This window comes from Opisthorchis viverrini, assembly GCF_000715545.1.
Source record: "Opisthorchis viverrini unplaced genomic scaffold opera_v5_15, whole genome shotgun sequence".
Taxonomy (NCBI): domain Eukaryota; kingdom Metazoa; phylum Platyhelminthes; class Trematoda; order Opisthorchiida; family Opisthorchiidae; genus Opisthorchis; species Opisthorchis viverrini.
Window position 1 is genome coordinate 2,618,118 of NW_008751671.1, and position 18,992 is coordinate 2,637,109.

The 18,992-nt window shown below is 43.6% G+C and overlaps 2 protein-coding genes across 2 annotated transcripts in view; one reads left to right on the plus strand and one right to left on the minus strand.

Annotated features, from left to right (window-relative positions):
- The window catches only part of T265_01423 (hypothetical protein), a gene marked incomplete at both ends in the record, with an annotated part of 38,948 nt that extends 23,172 nt beyond the window's left edge, over window positions 1-15,776 (minus strand). Inside the window, 5 exons of the mRNA XM_009165449.1 lie at window positions 7,276-7,428; window positions 9,516-9,574; window positions 9,617-9,667; window positions 9,721-9,817; window positions 15,087-15,776. Coding sequence (XP_009163713.1) covers window positions 7,276-7,428; window positions 9,516-9,574; window positions 9,617-9,667; window positions 9,721-9,817; window positions 15,087-15,740 — 1,014 coding nt within the window. The remainder of the gene's footprint in view (window positions 1-7,275; window positions 7,429-9,515; window positions 9,575-9,616; window positions 9,668-9,720; window positions 9,818-15,086) is intronic.
- The window catches only part of T265_01424 (hypothetical protein), a gene marked incomplete at both ends in the record, with an annotated part of 20,954 nt that extends 2,335 nt beyond the window's left edge, over window positions 1-18,619 (plus strand). The window contains 2 exons of the mRNA XM_009165450.1: window positions 14,195-14,405; window positions 18,469-18,619. Of these exons, the coding sequence (XP_009163714.1) occupies window positions 14,195-14,405; window positions 18,469-18,619 (362 nt within the window). The remainder of the gene's footprint in view (window positions 1-14,194; window positions 14,406-18,468) is intronic.
- Between the last annotated feature and the right edge of the window lie 373 nt (window positions 18,620-18,992).

Below are 18,992 nucleotides of genomic sequence, written 5' to 3' on the forward strand. Positions count from 1 at the left end.
CATATCTTGTAGTGTCTCCCACCAGGCACAGTGAGGATCACGCGGTCCCCATCCTGGAAGGCGAGTAGCACCGACAGCACCCAAGCGTTTCGTGATCTCCTTCATACTCCTCTGCCAAGTCAAGGGTTGGCCACCTCTCTGTTTACGCAACTCTGAGTTAGGCATGGAAGACAGCACTCTTCGGCAAACGATGGTTCAAACTGACACAGATTGGGGTATACTACGCGGTCCATTCGGACATGTGAACCATAAAATACATAGTCTACAACCATCTTGAGCCTAGTGCCTTATTGCATAGTGGTATCTGTCTGACAGTAGTACTGTATAGCAAAGAAACCTGGACACTCAAAGTTTGCCACTTAAAAAATCTAATTTCATGAGAATAGAAATAACCTAGTAAGAACTTTCACGTCCAAGCAGTTTGCAATTGGTCAATAACTCCTTCGATGAAAGACACTTGTTCAACCTACTGGTAAAGCTATTAGAGTTTTGGTCACATGTAAAAATGGCTCAATTGTCCGAATTGATTCACCAGATCAACAAAGACGAAAAAGCAATCGAAAACCGAAATGAATGATACGATTTCTACAAAAACAGATCGAAGTCTGTCCTTGTAAATCTACATTTGATTGATGAAACCCAGAAAGAGTAGAGAGTATAGTCCGTCCGGAAAGTTATGAGGATGCGCAGAGAACCGATAAAATAAATCAAGCCTAGTTCACCATCGGTACAAGCTTCCTTGTTCAAAGAACCTGTCAAGAGTTTACAAGGGTTTACGAGAAAAGTTTGACTCTACAGTGGCTTGTGAGTGACTGACCCTTCCTAGTAACAGTAACTTCAGGAGGCATGCTCTATAGCATCGTCATCCTCAGCTGAGCTACACATCCCTATGTTTAACATTGCATGTACCAGATCCCCGCAGAGACAAAGACAACACGCTGCCTCAGCAGCAGAGCAGCGCTTCTGGATACCACACTACAGACATATTCTTCATTCTTTTCCAACAAGTTAACACCTGATAAATGGTTCATTATACCTAGAACCCTTCGAGTTCAACTCCCTGAGGAGTTGCATCATTCCATAGCTTAGTGTTATTAAGCGGACTAGCCCTATGACTTGTGCACCTTCAAACTGAACGGTTTCAGTGACGTCCGAGTGTCAACACAAAGCAACCGTAGGGGAATGATACTTCAAATTCCCAAGCCCTGTAGTTGATAGAAATGGCAATACGGGCACATTCGATCTATGGGAATTCCACCCGGATATCATATAAGTTGTGTCATGTCACATCCTCCCTCGCACGCTAACGCTACGGCGTTATTGGTAACGATTTGCTAAGAAGAGGCAGATCACTGTCCATGGCGGCTGCGTTACAACCAGTGGCGTAGAAAATCCACATTTCTTCATCATGAATTAGGCGGTTTTGAATAAAATCATAACACTGGTACACATCCTCCACTGTAACTTCCTTGCATAACAGTGCAATGAGTATCAGACTAATGTGGAAAAGGATATTACCTCAAAATTATCCATGATACTCTTGTGGGGATACCTACGACAGTTATAGACACAGCTTTGAAAAGTTAATAGTTCGGGCCAGAAATAAACTTGATTGAAATTCGGGAACCAAGCGTATCAGATGAACCCTCAGAAAGGCGAAAGCGGCAAGAATTTCCAACTATAAACACATGATTCAGTGTGGTGCGGAACCCACTCGCCAATAAAACTCACCCACAGGGTGGAGGTAGGCAACTAATTGACTAATCGTGCAGTGAACATATCTCGTTGATGTACCAGTAAAAAAGTGGGGCATTTAGCTGTGTGCAAAACGAAACACCCCCAGGTACTTGCCAAAGTGAGTGCCATGCTTAGAAAACTATCTCGTTTTAGACCGAGAGAAAACCACCCAAGTCCCTGTAAGAAAATTTAAGGACCAGGAAAGTGTATCGGAATTATGACATACTCTACGGTGAATGTGGGCGGGTAACCAAATCCCGAGCACATCAGAAAAACTTGTGGGCTCGAAAAGAACAAGCATATAAGCATCTGCTGAGGACACAACTAGACTAAGGCGTAAATGGAGGTGAAAACGATTTGATGATGAGTCGCCAACGTCCACCCAGATTGAAGAGAACAAATTGACGTTCATTGGAACAACCCAAAGTCTAACAGAAAGATATTCGAAAGCGGCTTAGGAGTGTCAGGATCAAACTTTTGGAAGCTCACCAAAACAATTTATCCAAAAGTAACTGAAAAGTGCTGTTTGAACTAGGGGGATCAGTGCGGACTTAGAAGTTGGAATACGACTAACATAATCTTTGCTGCGTTGCAAGCAACAAGAATGTCGCGAACGGAATCCCCTCCTGGATGGGCTGTTTGTGAACCCGTGAAGAACTCCGATACAGTCAAAAGAAAGCCATTGTGGATCGCCACACGAAAGCCTAACAGGTTGAATGAATTGGTAAACCCTACATACGGAGATGAGTTCCTGAGTACGGACCAGCGTAACTATCTTAAGCGATGTCAAAATCGATAAGGGAGCAAAATTGGGTTGGGCTTCCCCACCTCGGTTCAGCGTGTTGTTAACAACCTGCACAGAGGCATTTCGCCATTACGGATGTCATCAACATCGGTTGGACGTATAGGCCGAGGCATTTTCCATCGGTGAGCGGAAAACATTCGTATTCTTCTCTTTGCAGTCGATTGCATCTTACTTGCGACTGAACATAGCCATTGGTTCAGCGGTATTCCACTTCGATGCACATTTAAATGTTTCCGAAAACACCTCTGTTATCGGCCTGCACCGGATACTACACATACAGCATCAAGCAGTCACCTAGATGTTTTGATACAGTCTATTGCACTGACTTCTAATGCGTTAGTAGTACACGATGTCCTTGAACCTAAGAGACCCGACAATGAAATGAACGCACAAACTGCAATACATAGCAACCTTGGGAAACACGCATCCCGGAATGGCCAACTGCGCAAAGGTCGCAGTGTCTCCGAGTATTGTTCTACACTTTCATCGTATACGATTAATTTCATTTGAAAAATCTACATAGAGACCATCGGATCAGTCAAATGAATAAAATCCCAAAAACCGACTTTATCCCCATGGAAACATTACGGGACTCGAGTGTCATCTGATGTAAAACCAGCTATTCTGGTTAGGCCAGGACAAGTGAGACGAACAGTCAAAGATGACCAAAATAACTTAACCACGATTGACTGGAAAATAAAGTTCGAACTAAAGGATGCCGAAAATTATGCTACTGAGATGACATTTAGACAAGTGCGAAAAAATACAGCTTTCATCCGAGATTACGGGGGATAGGAACCCGACAGATGGGCCTGGAAACCGGTTAATTACGCATGGGGAGTGCACGACTGTCGCAAAACGAGAGATATTCGGACGTGATTCAATAGGAGTATACGGTTGTACAAGGCCAGCAACAGCTGAGCAGCTGTTGAACACATTACTCGTTCTGTCTAAAAGAACGACGTTGAGGTAGTTCTCGCCTTGCATTTGATAAGCTATCGCTAGTTTTCCAGTTGGCAGCCATATACTCAGCTAGTGCCCATACATTAGACAGGGCCATCGTAGAGGCCATTAGTTTTCACATACATTTTTTCCCTGGATGAACCGCAAGAAAATTGCGCTCAGCGAAGAGGTCGACGTACCTTGGCCGATGAAACTGAGATTAAAGAGTGATTACGAATGAAAATTTTGCGCAGTGGTTACCAAAGGTGAGCTAAACGATGACGGCAAACAAGCAGTCCTCAAGTACCCCCAATTGGGAAAGAGAGAAGTATCGATCAAAGCAGTCCGTTGTAAAACAGGTCGAGGTCTCAACTATCATGCAGGTGCTGAAGTTTGTCAAAGGATCTTCTGGTCCTCTTAATAGGAGAGGTGATTTCGGCAGTAATGTCCTCATCCACAGATACTTAACTCCATCAGCATGTAACGTTTTCGACAAATTTGAGCGTTTCGTCTACGATTGAGCATAATATTTGGTGAGCTGTAAACTTATTCTTAGTGTGGGCAAAAAAGATTATGCAGATTCAGTGGCGACAGCACCACTGTATGAGGTAAAAACACGAGTAATCAATAACCGTCCGAATTCGGTTCAACTTCTGACGACAAAACCATTGCGGTAGTTAATGGTGAACAGCCAAAGGTGAACATAGACCAAGGTCCGTTAGTTTTAGTCAGTATTGCAGATAAACCATCGGGGTACCTCATACAAACACCGGCCGGGTGTCCTAACAACTAATGAGCCTACAAAGGGCTGGTAAATCATAATAACACGTGCTCCAACAACCAACGCAGATTTCGGGACTGCTGCCAGCAAGATTAGACAGTACTTTTCCCTAGAGTGAATTGAGGCCTTCCTCCTGATTGATTTCCGGAGTCATAAGACCTATTCGGTGAGAACACAATTCCGTGGTGAGTCCATTTGGGCCTTACACAGGCAGGTAAATTCTTCATGGATGGAAAATCATCTTAAACCGGAGCGATGTTATAAGGGTAACCCAGATCCTCTTGGTATCAGAACAGTGTTGTGCGAATGTCATCTAACGAAAACTGAACAGACGCGATTGGTTACACACCTGAATCCGACCTACAGATCCACTCAGTTCCTAGGAGCAGCGAACTATATTATATCGGTTCTGAAGTTTGAACATCCAGATCCTAGTAGCCTAAAAGTTTATTTAACTCGAATGACAAGCGATCTACAGACTATTTCAACTAGATCCGCCAGTGGGAACGTTCCTTTGGTGTACCTTGTTGACCAATATAAAGGAAGACTTTGGTCGCTTCATTATTTTTCGAGAATGCTGCAGCTTTTTACGCATGTACTCTCACTCACTTTACCATTTTTCAAGGTTCTTAGTCATAATGAAATCTTTCGTGAACGCCTGAGCACTGCCGGTACGGCCAACCTTCCAAGGATGGAGACGTTGCTAATGACCAGCAAGGACATTTTTGTTGATAGTTTCTACGTGGGCTGGTGGACTTAATAAGTGGAAGTATGTAATGGAGTCAAATTCTTATTCCGGGTTCTCCAATCTTCTTTACACAATAAGGCTTTCAAATATGGCAGTGATGAATTAGTGTTCAACAATGGAGGCATGCTGGCGATAAAATGGTTATGATACCGGTTTAGATGAACGTCTGTTCCTCAATAGTGTGTTACTCTGCGAGCTCACTATAGCATATATTAGTCGTCAATGATCGATTTACGACAAAGATTCAACATATTCCCACAGTCTATTAGAACATGGAGCGCCCGAAATATCACATACTGATTAAGTGTAAAGTCACGCGACTACAGCTTTTTGTATTATTTTGACCGTTAAGCACGCCTAACACCGCCGGTAAAGCTACTAGAAATGGGTGAGTGGATACTACTGATTGCCTGTAGACTGAATGGCTGCTGAGCTGTTCGCCGAGCTTCGTAACTTGCTTGCAGATAAACAGCGTCCTCATCTACAACCAAATAACATATGGGGGCTACCAATATTTCAATACATTCCCAGGGTACACCTGAAATCCGGGTATCCTGTAAGTATCCGCTACTAAAATAAGTAGTGTAGGCCTCTATAGGGAAGCAGCCGAGCCAAATTTGTCCTAACTGTCTGGTCTTCACGAAGAAGGAAAAATTACATGGCAATCGAATAACAAAGTCCAAGGAATCCGTGCAAAGTTGCCTTTAACAGAAAGAAACTCATTGGAGGGCTCTGTATACAGCATCTAGAGAGAATGAGTTGTTCACTTTGTGAGTGTTAGAAACTGGGTTCAACTAATGACAAACTGGTGTTATTTACGAGACGCTCATTAATAAACGCATTTGAACGTTAATATAAGTCCCCGAGATCAAATGAGGACTCGACCCCGGGAAATAAATGCGGTTGTCCCCCTTTTAGAAGACCAATCAAACTTAATAAAAAAGTGGTCCTTCTGAAAGGAGTCCTTTTCCGAGTAGGGACCAACAAAACCGAATAGGACAAGTCGGTCCAACAAAATTGTATTATCGCTTGTTTTCAGATATTTTCCAGTTTATATTGCACTCAAATAGAATGCAAGAGCCTATCGTTGGTCCACTCATTAGACGCAGTGGGAGCCAGGAGCTTCATATCAATCAGAAGGTAACAGAGCGCCAAGTGGTGGTGATAAGCCCGATTGGTTTTTCGCGATGTATTATAGAAGAGCAGGCGTTTCATTCCGACCCAGGTTTAGAACCATAGTATACCTGGTGAAGCTGACTGAGGTTTGAAGAGGGACAATCAGGGATTTCACTACTTGGTTGGACGAACAGTAACACAAAACAAGTTTTCCGTTTGTGTTACCAAGTTAGGGCCATTCGAACTTGCGATGATGTTCCTTCAGAAAAACAGCCTCTTGATCTGGAGCAGATGACGGGGGATTTAGACAAAACGTGCATTCGAAAGTGGCCAGTGACCCGGAACACGTTCCTCTTATTGAGTACAAACTTCAATGGAGCAGTTTCCAAAGGTAACAACTGTGGTCGTACACAGAATAAGCAGTACTGTCGATCCCACTTGAACACCACAATGATTGAATAATCAATATGAACTTTCAGTGCTACATTTTAAGCCTCAGGATAAATGATGAAACTGATTCGTACCTTTTACAAGTAACAGCTTTCCAAAGCCGCTACAATTTTTAGCGCAGTTTCATCTTGACTCGTAGGTATGCAAAATGGCGAAAATCAATAGTAAACTAGTGCGGCTGCTCACATCATCAAGCTATGAACGCCAAAACAACATGTTCAACGTTCTGCACAATATGTGACGAACAAGGCCTCGCAGTCCCCCTATTTGAACGTCACTTAATTGCTTCAGATAATGTTAAGATGAGTCTCTGTGAGCCATTTTTTTAAATAACAAAACATTTCCACTAAAACATTACGTACAAGGAGGTGCCGCTTGGCTTCCGAACCAAATCGTGCCGATGTAAGGATGCAAATCACCTTCGAAAAGCTGAAAATGGCGACCCACCGTTAGCTTCAAGCCCTCACATAGGGTCCAAAATAACTTGCGGTGGTCCGACACAATATTCACATCCTACGAAATAAACATCCCATGTATGTTTGGCTTAGGGAAATCCCAACATGCTATCACAGAGTTTCTAGCCTGCTCAGGAGTGAAAACAGCAACCACGAAATGCCCTGTAGCTTACACAACTTACAAAGGCCTCAGACGAACTGCCACTCTAAAGAGTACGAACAATTAACATCAAGTGCTTACTAGAAATAAATGCCTGTCCAGAATCCGCTTCTGAGAAGATCGTCTGGGAATTTTCTTACATGGGCCCTCTTTTAATAGTGGGGGAATATGTCTGAACTCCATCTGTCGACCATCGATTTTACTGAAGGCAGCGTGAGCGTCCAGTATCTGGTCCTGTGGGTTTAAAAAACGTGGACACTTTAATGACAAGGAACGATATGAGACGAAAGCAGCAAAACTAAGATGCTCCCTATTTTCGATTTTTCAAACCCTCTAATAGTGAGACGATGAAAGAACTAAAGCACGAATCTTACAGGCGACATCTGTGCGATGGACAAATTAAGTGAAGCATCATACAATCTGATAATGGCAGTAACGGCGTTGTGCGAGAACAACATAAATTAACGGCTTTCGAGCAAAAGAGTAGAAACTTGACAGCAAATGAATTCGGACTGACAAAGGCGTACCCAGTAACGCATACCATGATAGAGAATGATACCGGTAAACACTGAAGGTGATTTTAGCTCTATCTAGCAGTGTGGGCAGCGTTTTTAAACGCTCTGGTCTACCAAGGTAACCAATATACTGACAAATGTACAAGGGAATTTCGGCAATCTTGAGAGGCGAATTGCATGTACAAACATTTACGTGGTACAGCAACATTACCATTGACAGCAACATCTGTGAATGAAATTGCTTCACCTCTTAGAAAGCTTCACCAGACAGGGTCAGGCTCAAGTAGCCTAGAGCCAACTAAAACGTGCATCGCTTCGTAATTAACCTAGTGTTCAAGATTACAGACTGCACTAGCCAAAGTTGGCGAAGCTGTGGTCGTACAAAGAACTTTGTACTGATATTACAAGGGCTCAACTTATCCTTCCTACTGATGGCCGAATGTATAGCTCTAACAACTGAATGTCATCCATCATGGAACGCTGCGATGTCCACGTCGTGATGATGCCGGACATAGAGATGACGTGTTCAACCAAAACATTGATTTGTTTAGGAGTATTCGGTTGTTGTTCAGATTTCAGCCGGGAGATATGAACACAGCTATGGCTGTGAAATTATTTACACATCTTCGGATACCAAGTGCCAGATAGTCTTCCCACTGTACTGCAGCTGCGTCGTATATTGAAGCGTCAGCGACCGAATTCAAGCTGAGACAGACGAAAGGTAAAAATAGGCACTTTCAGGACGAACAAATGAAAAAATTACGGCTTTTCTCCCAGTGTCCTCTACTCCAGGAAACTCATTTCCATGTAGGCAACGGTATGGTAAGGCATACTAAGCACGGGTGAGCGACGCAAAGAGAGGCAGGGCAGGACTTTGTAGATTCCCATTGATTGTACCATAGTGGCGCTTGAAATTCAAAGTCTTCTCCTTAACTACATTCACATTTCGGTGAGTGAATGACTAGAAAGTAGGTAGCACATATCCACACGTCCCACTACTTTGAAAATAAGAAGCGAATCCGGTTGTACTAGAGAAGCTGTGCCGCAAAGAGAAAAAATAATACCGCTAATGAGCGCTACAACTGTAACTCCAACTAATTTTGTAGCAATTTATGGTAACTTGGCTGATTGGAGTAACTAGAGGCTGCTCCACAAGGCATTGTCTTGACTCCTAGAACAACTCCACATTTTAAATTTTCCGAAGGATCCTTACTGCTTCCTCCAAAATGATTAATTACTTCTCCCACCGTATCAGCTATATTAATATATATAAGAAACAAGATCCCAACATGCATCGGCTTGAAATTTGAACGTAGTTGGATCATATCGTTCTGAATACCATTCCTTGTCCCTCCCCACCCTCCATCATCGATCACCAATGGACTGTGCGAATGGAGACCTAGCCATTTTGTTTCAAAGTCCTACTCAAAAGTTCAGAACTTTGCTAACATGTGTTATCCCAGGTGCTACCATGTGCAGTTCAATTTATCGACCCAGGAGTTGCTGAAAACTCATTGACAGCCCAGTACCGGTTTCTTTTCTCTTGGAGGTCAGTTATTCTCATTTCGTACTCGAACCTCAAATGAAAAGTCAGCGGGGTTACACGCTCAGCTGCGAACGAGTGCATAACTCTATTTGGAATTTCAAAACGCTGGTCAATATTTCCCCAAATGCATGAAATGGACACCATAGAAAGGTTTCTCTAGATAATCCCGATGTGAATCGCCAACAAAGGGGTAAGCTCATTCGACTGACAAGTTTCAGAAAAATTTTTGAAGGTACCAGACATGTTTGTAATCAACTAACCTGGCGCACAATTTCGCCTTCAGAATTGGCAAGAAGTTCATCCAAAACTTTAAGCGCTTCTATAGGAGAATTGCAACAGAGTGTTAGTCAGGCACACTTACTTCGTACATCGCGTATACGGATGTCATCCTCGGCCAGCGCCTCTTCTATTTCTTACCCAAAATAGATTAATGTAAAAAATTCTCCGTGTTGACAGGAAACTTACTGGAAATTAACAGCTTAAACCGTGTCACGGAGCTGTGTACGCCGAGGTACATTCCGCAGACGTCCTGAATGCGTTGTTCTTCGTATTTGGATGAGATCTTAACCGAGAGAGAAAGGAGAAAACAATAATGATTTAGTTGGACTTAAGTCTTATCTCACAAATATTCGACATCAGGAACTGTAACACTGCTTAAATCAAAAGTTTTCATGGGCAATATGATTCTTACCCTATAAAGCCCTAAGTAGTACCACTGATAACAGAAATGAAGTGTTGGGCGTTCTTTAACGAATGGCACTATATCCAAAGCTACACCAGTATCATTAAAGAATACGGAATTTAGGGCAAATAAAGCTATAAACTCTTTGTCATACCTGAAATTCACCAAACTCAAGCTTACTGGAGGCCACCAAATGAGTTCCATTTGATCTCGTAAATGCCGTACCACAGCAGGATCCTAGGTGTTTCCTTAACATCACTAAAAGATGTAGTCTTCGTTGTGTTGCGTTTACGGAATGCTGGAACAAAAACCTCTATTGGAAAGATATATACGGATATAAACTTCATGAAGTGTGGATGGTCGGAATTTTCCGCGTGTGACATAAGACAATGGTTAGAGTGTGTAGGTTCAAGTCGTAAACAGAAGCAAATATGGGATAATAAAGGGTGCACTTTTCCTATGTTCATTATCAACTTCAAATTGAAGTTCAACAAGAATACACAGTGGCAGTATAGTAGATTGATGATATTTTTATTCAATAGCTATAGTCATGCTTAACAAGGGTGTTCTAAACTTGCTCGTTTTGTTTTAGGCAGTTTTTGTTCTTCGGAATACCATGTTTTGTGAAAAAGTATCTGATTCTTTTCACCAGGTATAGATGCTGCCTAATTAGAGGAACTTATCCCGAATGACCTTTTTCCCTTGAATACATGTCAAGTTGCTTTCAATGGTCTCGATATGCCATTATTCTTCCATCGGGATTTCAAAGGTCACTCGGTTACAAGAGCAACAAACCAAAGTGTAAGACTCTATGTTTACCGGTCGCGCCGCAGAGGCAAGTAAACCTTGCCTTGTTGATGATGAAGACTAGGACGACATCGATGAGCGTACAGAGAGACATTCTCATGACACTCATCCGTTACCCAAATAACATGTCCAAATGGAGTGCACTCCTTGCGAGAGAAGTTAACCCAACCATGACCAGTGAATGCCCCTCATATCAAACCAGTGGAGTTGACTTACCATGCTGAAACAGAAACCAATAATAAAGTGCAGCTGCCGGAACCGCATACTGCCTCATTCCAATTGCTAGATCACGTGCACATGGATCGCACTGTAACTATACTACACTTACGCTGAATATGTCGCTGACAATGTTCTGTGTGGCGTCGTACCAGCAGTGAATCGGACCAAGCAGCATCAAGATAAAGGCCTTTTCCACAGGCTTGTGAAAACGCGAACCACAATGGGATAGCCCGATGTCAAATTCGTACGTGTGTGCAACTACCTCATGTTTACCAAGCGAAAGACAAAAGAAATATGCCCACAAGTGTCATCCGAGTTGCGTTCGGATAACTGAAGACTACTTTGTGACATACATCGCAGATCAGTCTCGTAAGAAGACCTGGTCTATCATCCCTCTACCCGTACTGTATCGTTGTATATACTTGCTAGCTCTCTAACTAGCATCGGAAAATTTCCTAAGACTTAACAGGATGGTATCAATTTCAATATTTTCCAAAACATTAAGTCCGTTTATCCTCATAATGCAATATTGACATCTTAATGAATCTCGTGACCTTTGGTACAAAATTACCAGTGCACTGAGACTTCACTCATCGTGGCCTCTTTAAGCCTCCCTTGTTTCAGCCCTGAATGCTGTAGGGCGGAAGTTTTCCCTTGCTCGATTCATATCAACCGTGAATGCGTGGACTTCTCTCACTTTTTAAATTCTAATGAGATGTCACTCCAGCAGACATCTAAAATTTCACTAATTTGGAGAGGAGAAACGCTTGTAAAAGTTTGCTCCGCTTCCTTTCGTCCGTTCTGTGCGTGGTTCTTGGCGATGAAGGATAGTCTTTATTTTCATTAGTTGGGAACTTATTTAAAGTGGTCCACTTCTTCCTCCACTACTAAACGCCATCTGGAAATAACATGTTGAACTAAGGCAACCAGAAAGCGGGGTAATGTACAACATAAGGTGTGTGGCGCAGAATTAGGAGCTAAACTCCGCGCCGAGCAAGTATTCACGATTCTCACTTCGATACTCTTTGACGAACAAACACTTCCATTTAGTTCTGTTGCTTTACTGCTTCCTCCTTTACCATAGTGCTTTGACTGTCAGTCCGTCTATTCTTCATACGAGTCTTTTTAGAGGGCAAGTGTTGCCGAACTTCTCGTGCTTGTTGTTTCTACTCGTGCCTCCACTTTAGCCGATATGTCATCACGCCCTTATATCCTCATTTGACGGCTCAGTATGTTGCTCCATCCCAAGGGTCACTAAAGTGCAGTCCCTCTTTTATTTTTGAGTTGCGTAGCTCGCGGCTCATTAGGTTAGCTTCCCATTATATTCAACATTATAAAAGTGGTTGTACGTTTTAATCCATGTGATATATACCAATCTTATCGAAAACGAGTCATCTGCCATGCCTTATGCCAGTGAACGAACGATGCTAAAATCGATCTCTCCTGGTATTTTTTATGCCCTAGTACACCCATCCACCTAGGATATAGTTGCTTAGACTTCTCACTGCGAACATGGGTGTAGGTCCGAAAAGTATTGTTAAGGAGCGTGCCAGTAGATCGAAACTCGTCCCATTCTGCTGTAGTCTTGATAGTGGCAGATCTGAGATTTTCCACTCAGTGTAAGATGGTTTTATGTATCTAGTTATGGCCCAGGCGTACTGCGCACTTCCATAATACAACTCGGTGTTCACTAGTTTGTCGGTCAACCAAACGCAGGTGACGGTCTGCCACGTCATAATCACTATCCCTAATAGAAATACCGGTGTGAGAACACATGCTCATGTGCCATACAAATTATTCAATTTACTCAAATAGAACCCTATGAAGATGGGAACAGGAAGAAATAGAAGTTACTGCTAGTCTACCACAAAAGTGCGAACTACCTGCGCCTCCAAATATTCAGTTCCACAATCTAGAAAAAGACTGATAGTTCGAATGTTGTTGGAATCCATTAACGGTTACATCCTGAAAAGTCCCCAGAGGTTCCAGCACCAGAATACATTAATGATGTACTGCTGTTGATGCAGAAGAAGAGTGGAGAGTTTGTTCCGTAAGTGAAGCTAATCAATGCTGAAAAGGCGAGAAGCACTGTGCTTCTCGTGACCGTTTTCATGCCCTTTTGGCAGGCCAAAAATTGACCACCTTTCTGATTAGGTCACTCCAAATATTGCATGGGAAACATCACTTTTCGGTAGACGATTATTCATTACGCGCGCCACATCACACAACAGCTTCGTTGTTGGATGCAGTTAGGCTGGAATGCACAATTGATCACTGTTTTTCCTAATGTTTCGTCGCGGATTCGAGGGGCCTCAGAGACCTAAAGAAATTGCAGTTTCGTTGCTCTCAGAGGCTACCAGAGTTACGGGTGATGTTGTAGCAACTGATGGACTGTAGAGATATGGTACGTTCGACCCCAACTAGGCCGATAACTCGCTTGCAGTCTTGTGGTCAATACTTCGCAGAGAATTATAAGGTGGCGACCAACAAGCAACGCCAAGAGCTGCGTTATTACTGCCACACTTCCTACCTACCTCTTTTTCTGAAACGGGCAGTTTGCCTATTCTCTCCACCTGTGTTGAACAGCGTATTCCCAAAACTGGAGGCAAACAGATAAAACGCTAAATGAGGACCTCACTCTTATCTGGACCATGAGATTGGTGGAGCTTACAGAACGGCATTAAGTCGAAAAACTCAAAGGTCGTAAGGGTTCCAGATTCACCGTACCCGTTCATAATATGGTACGAAAATCTGACTGTGTAGCAGCACATGACCACGAAAATTACTGCCGTAGTGTTCCACGAATTATTCGTTGTTAAAATTGATCGTGCATTGACGGTCGCGCTCACATGTGGTTTTCAAAGATTGTTCTCATAAATTGACCAAAATAATCTTCGGACACTCATAGTATTATTCAGTTTTCACGTTAACTTAACCTTTCGTACCGACCAGACATTATAGTAGGCATGAATGCCCATTTTCACGTGACTTCTGATGATTCACCAAGCTGAGTTAACTTCGGGACGGGAGAAGGTATTTATCTTAAATTCAAGCGCCACCTTTATTCTCCCTGTTATCCAGTGTTTGAAGGACCTAGCAGTGCCTTGCCATAGGTGCAACTTTAAGCCCTGCACAATTCTGTGGCGGTCCCACTCCAGTAAGAGTTCTGATCAGACAGTAGATCGGTTGAGATAGCCTCGAATGTTTTTCTGATATTTCGCTTGAGTTTAGGATTCGTCACTCTCTTAGTCGCTAGGCGATTTGTGCACCCCCTACCAGCTGCAGGAAGTTATGGAAATGGTTCTGGACTAGAGTATGGTCGGCATCTACACATATTATCCAGAAGCAATGAAAGTCATTTGTCCACCACCTCGGCAACTGATGGTGGCGTTATCAATTTGAATCAAATTATTGAAGGGAATCACGTCGTCGGACAACTACGGTAATTTAGGAAGTCAATACTGCTTAAAAACAGTCTAGGGGTGGCACACAGCTGCACCTGTGGTTCACCGTTATCCGTAGGTACCGAGTTCAATTCAAGTCGACCAACCAGTCGAGCTTCAGATGCACTAGGTTACATCCCCGACAATTACAACATTGTCCACACTTCTAAACGACCCTAACAGAGTATTCAAGGCGTCACAAAAGTTGTCTTTTGTGTTGTTAGAGCTACAACCGCCAGAAGCGTAAACCAACTCAATAAGCATACAACGATTAGCGTCAGGCTTCTGAAGCTTCTTCACAGGCTTTGTCACACGAATGCATCTGAATGCATGATGAATGCATCTAAGCTCTTCCTATCAATGCGTAACTCTTCCTTCCGATCTTTCCAGTGGAAAGTCTAACAACACCAATATTCATACATCGCTCTCATCAGCCATCGCTTACAATGCTCAGCTATCCACTCCCTACCACCCGAGATCATTGGCGAACTAAACCTTGGTAGATATAACCAGTATAAAACTGATGTTGGCTATGGTGACAGTGATCATGATCATTCTAATTCAATAAGAATTCGAAAGAATCGCATTTTGTATAAATCAGCCCCTAACCTGACAGCACATTTTTAAAGGCAACTGTAGCGAAAAAGAAAAGGCACCAGAAAAACTGTCTGTAGACTCACGATACACTGTGTGCACATATTCCGGAATTCTTTGTCCTTCAGCACCAAGTTTGTTAACTTGGGATAGTTCGTGGCATAGCGGCACATAAAGCTTTTGTAGATGTTAAGATAGGGGATTTCCTTGGAGTTAATGAAAACGGAAGGCAGTATGTCTGGACTGCTGGTCGCTCGTAAAGAATCGAGTCCACTAGACAGGTGTTGGTGTAACTGATAAAGACTTGGAATGTCCTTGAAAATTTCTTTCAATGTGGTACTATCTTTACCGGAGTTCTTGTCACATATGGTGGAATTGATGTCCTTACCGCATGACTGAAAAAACAGACAGCTTACTGTTAAAATCCTGAGTGACTCCAGAAGACGACGTTCGAAATGCAACATTTCCTCAAGAATAAATCTGAGCTTATCGGGCTTTTTGGAGTTCTTGATTCCATTTTTTCCAATATGATTCGAGATTTGTGAACCAGGCTGATCAATTGAGGAATCCCGGGGACCTTTTTCGTCAGTACGCTGGGGACTTTGTGCGGTGCAACCATTGGAAGAGTTGTACCCTCCAACTTTGAGCTGCTCTTTTTCAGCTAACAACAAATCAACCAAGTAACTTGGGTGAAGGATCTCTAATCTGAGGGTCAATTCAGATGAACCATTTTCCATCATACAAGTTCGATCCGCGATAACACATTACGATACTAAAAAGTCCGCTTGAACTTTGCGATAAACACCACCAGCCGCTCGTCAGTTCAAATAAATGTTCTTCCCCGAGCCGAGAGAAAACTGTGGTGTATTCATGGGTGTTTGAGGCTTCAATAAGATTCTACTGCGATGAGAATTTTGTAACAGGCCTTGAAATCATTCGGTATTACTCACTCATGTCAAATTTCATGGCATATCGACGCTTACAGCAAACAAGTTCTTTTTCCAAGTTGGCTTCTGGTCTCCATAGGCCCCATAGATCTTTCGGAAACCGTCTGATATCCCGGACCGCTGTGTAGCTGGCTGTGAGTGATTGTGATGTCAAAACGTTCGTCTTCTTTCATTCATGCAACCTTCCAGGAGGATCCACACCAAGAAAAGTCATGGCGCTCCTAATCTTGCCGTTCATATCGCTGGGTGTGCAGGGGTCCATTCTCTGCACAAGTGACAGTAGGCATGCTGCCGTTACCCCACGAGCACAACCTGGGAGAATATGGATTTTCACTTTCACGCCTGAATGTAAATACCGGGACTTCCATCGGCTAACGGAAGCAGTGCTAGCAAGGCGGTGGTGCGCGCAAGCATAAGTAACAGTAGTCAGCGAAGCTATTTAAACTTCAAGGGGTAGGTTGTGCTGCACAAACAGACCATAAAATGGATGGAAGCTTGGCTAGGCTCACCATCGCCGCCATCACACTTTCTCCGCACTCATAGGTTCAAGCCCTCCTTTTTTCCTTCAGCATAGTCGGCCGCGTTGTGTTGTATGGGCGTACCCGGATTGTCAACTCTTGTTCATGACGGTCCATCGGTTGGTTCTGATTCTCTTCAATCCACCTTTTCTTGTCTAAAGCTCCCTGTCGCGATTGACTCAGGTGCTTCAGGCACAGGATAAACTGCATGAACCTCCCGAAGGCACTTTATGCTGTGTATTCTTGGTTGGGTTTTATCGGACCTGGCCTTTCCCAGCGTACCTTGCCACGAATTACTTTCCTGTAGAACGCCGAACGTGGATATTTTGGGCGGGTTACTTGCAACACCCCGAGATACCCTCCAAAATATTATTAATTGCAACCATCTGGTTAAGTAACGTTTGAGACGTTTTTTGTGCCGAATCGCTCAGGGATTGTGAGTTTCGTTATTGCATCGCATAACGCCGAGTGCAGCGGTAGGGCTCCTCCAAGGACACTCTGGCCTGGCAAACCATATGAAGAAGTTACCTGCAAATAAATGTCAGCGTCTTCCGGTTATTTAGTTGCCGATCGAAACGTATGTGGTGAATTCTGGGGCGGGTGATATATCCAGTTGTTCCTCATTGGGGCATAGCAAACAGAAGCCACAGACGTTATAGTTGGTACACAACAGCTGCCACCGGAACTTTGAGTTCACATCAGTTGGCCGAATGTTTGAACTTATTTGCATTAATTTGAGTTAACCATGCAAGGTCAGTCAGGTCTCTCATCAGTCGGAAAAGGTATAGTAGTTGTAATTCACAAAGACTATGCAAAGTATCGTTTGCCTGTCGCTCAAAGAGTTGAATACCCGCAGGCTAGCTATTCTTCATGAACACACGACTCCTGTTGTTCCAGTGGCACTGGTAAACGTACTTTCTTAATCTTGTTGTGGCTGACCTTGATTAATAGTCTCGTTATTGCATTGCGCGACGTACGAACGATCTTAGACGCAAAACCTTATCAAAAATACCATACCGCCTTCAGATGGAATTGGTTTATTCCCCCGGCAACATTCCTGTTGCAAGAAGTTACCCTGGATGGTAGAATTTTCAGTGTTACATCGTCGAATTATCGACCTTGAAAACCGTTCGCAATTCATTATTTTTATCTTCAGGTCGGCCCACATCCATGATAAATTTTTCAGCCTATCATTCCTCGGAAGTCGTCTCAGGTTTTGCATTCATTGTTGCATGTTCTGAAATTTTTAATTTTGATTCACATTGACGCATGGTGATGTTCGGCAGTAATTGTTCACTGAATCTAGACCTCCTGAACCACGATTAGCAGGGCAAGCTTATTGTAGTTCCTTTTTGATACTGCACTAAGAAACTAAAGCTATCTGTACCCAATCGGTCACCCAAGTTCCAGTAGTGAGCCGACGCTTAGCCTTCAAGTGCAAGATGTACTAGATGGTTTGTAAAGTTTACTTGAAATGCTTGCTCCCACCAAAGTAAAGTAACCGCACGAGCGGTTATCGCAACAGATGCAGCCTGTCGGCGCAGCGCAACTCGCCACTAAACACCCAGGCGCTCTCTTGCCCACATGTTAAATGAATATCACCTAACACAAAGAGGTGATGACGGTGTTTTGCAAACGATATCTGGAGGTAAACCTCCAAGGCAGTAAAAGTTGAAAAAGGTGTGGAAACCAATTCCAGCACGAAAGACATGACAACAGATCAGTGAAGTGTAGCGTGGGATGTCAGGAAGTCAGCGGTATTCGACGTTCGAGAGGACGGCACACGTCAGTTCTGAAATGTGCAGATATACGGACTGGTATTAATGAATCCACACAGTATACACAGCACACATGCGCACAGGTCGGGTGGAACAAGGGAGAAGGCCGGAGTGTGGTAACGACACACGTGTATTGAGCGAAACCGAAACCGGAAGCGGGGGGTGTACCGGGTCGGGTCAAGGTCAGTTAGGGGGTGTACAAGCGGGGTACTCTTCCCTGTCCAGGGCCCGTGGTGATTCGTCCGTGGTACCTGCAATGGAGGAAGAGAGAAAGGGAGGGGCACGTGTAAGGTCATATGAGGAACGGGCAAGCAGATACATTCGAGTCTCAAATGCGTTACAAAAGTTAAAACTGAAAAGCACGCCAGTAAAATGACCTGAGCATTTTTGAAGCAGACTTCAACAAAACACAACATATATCAGCGTTTCGGTTTGAGCGTTTGTGCACAGGCATGGTAGACGCCCATTAGCTGCATAATGCTCCTAGCTACAGAACCTTTGCGCGTGGCATGAAACTTTCTACGCCAAAATGTTGCATTCTGTTGGTTGCGGACTGGTATTAATGAATCCACACAGTATACACAGCACACATGCGCACAGGTCGGGTGGAACAAGGGAGAAGGCCGGAGTGTGGTAACGACACACGTGTATTGAGCGAAACCGAAACCGGAAGCGGGGGGTGTACCGGGTCGGGTCAAGGTCAGTTAGGGGGTGTACAAGCGGGGTACTCTTCCCTGTCCAGGGCCCGT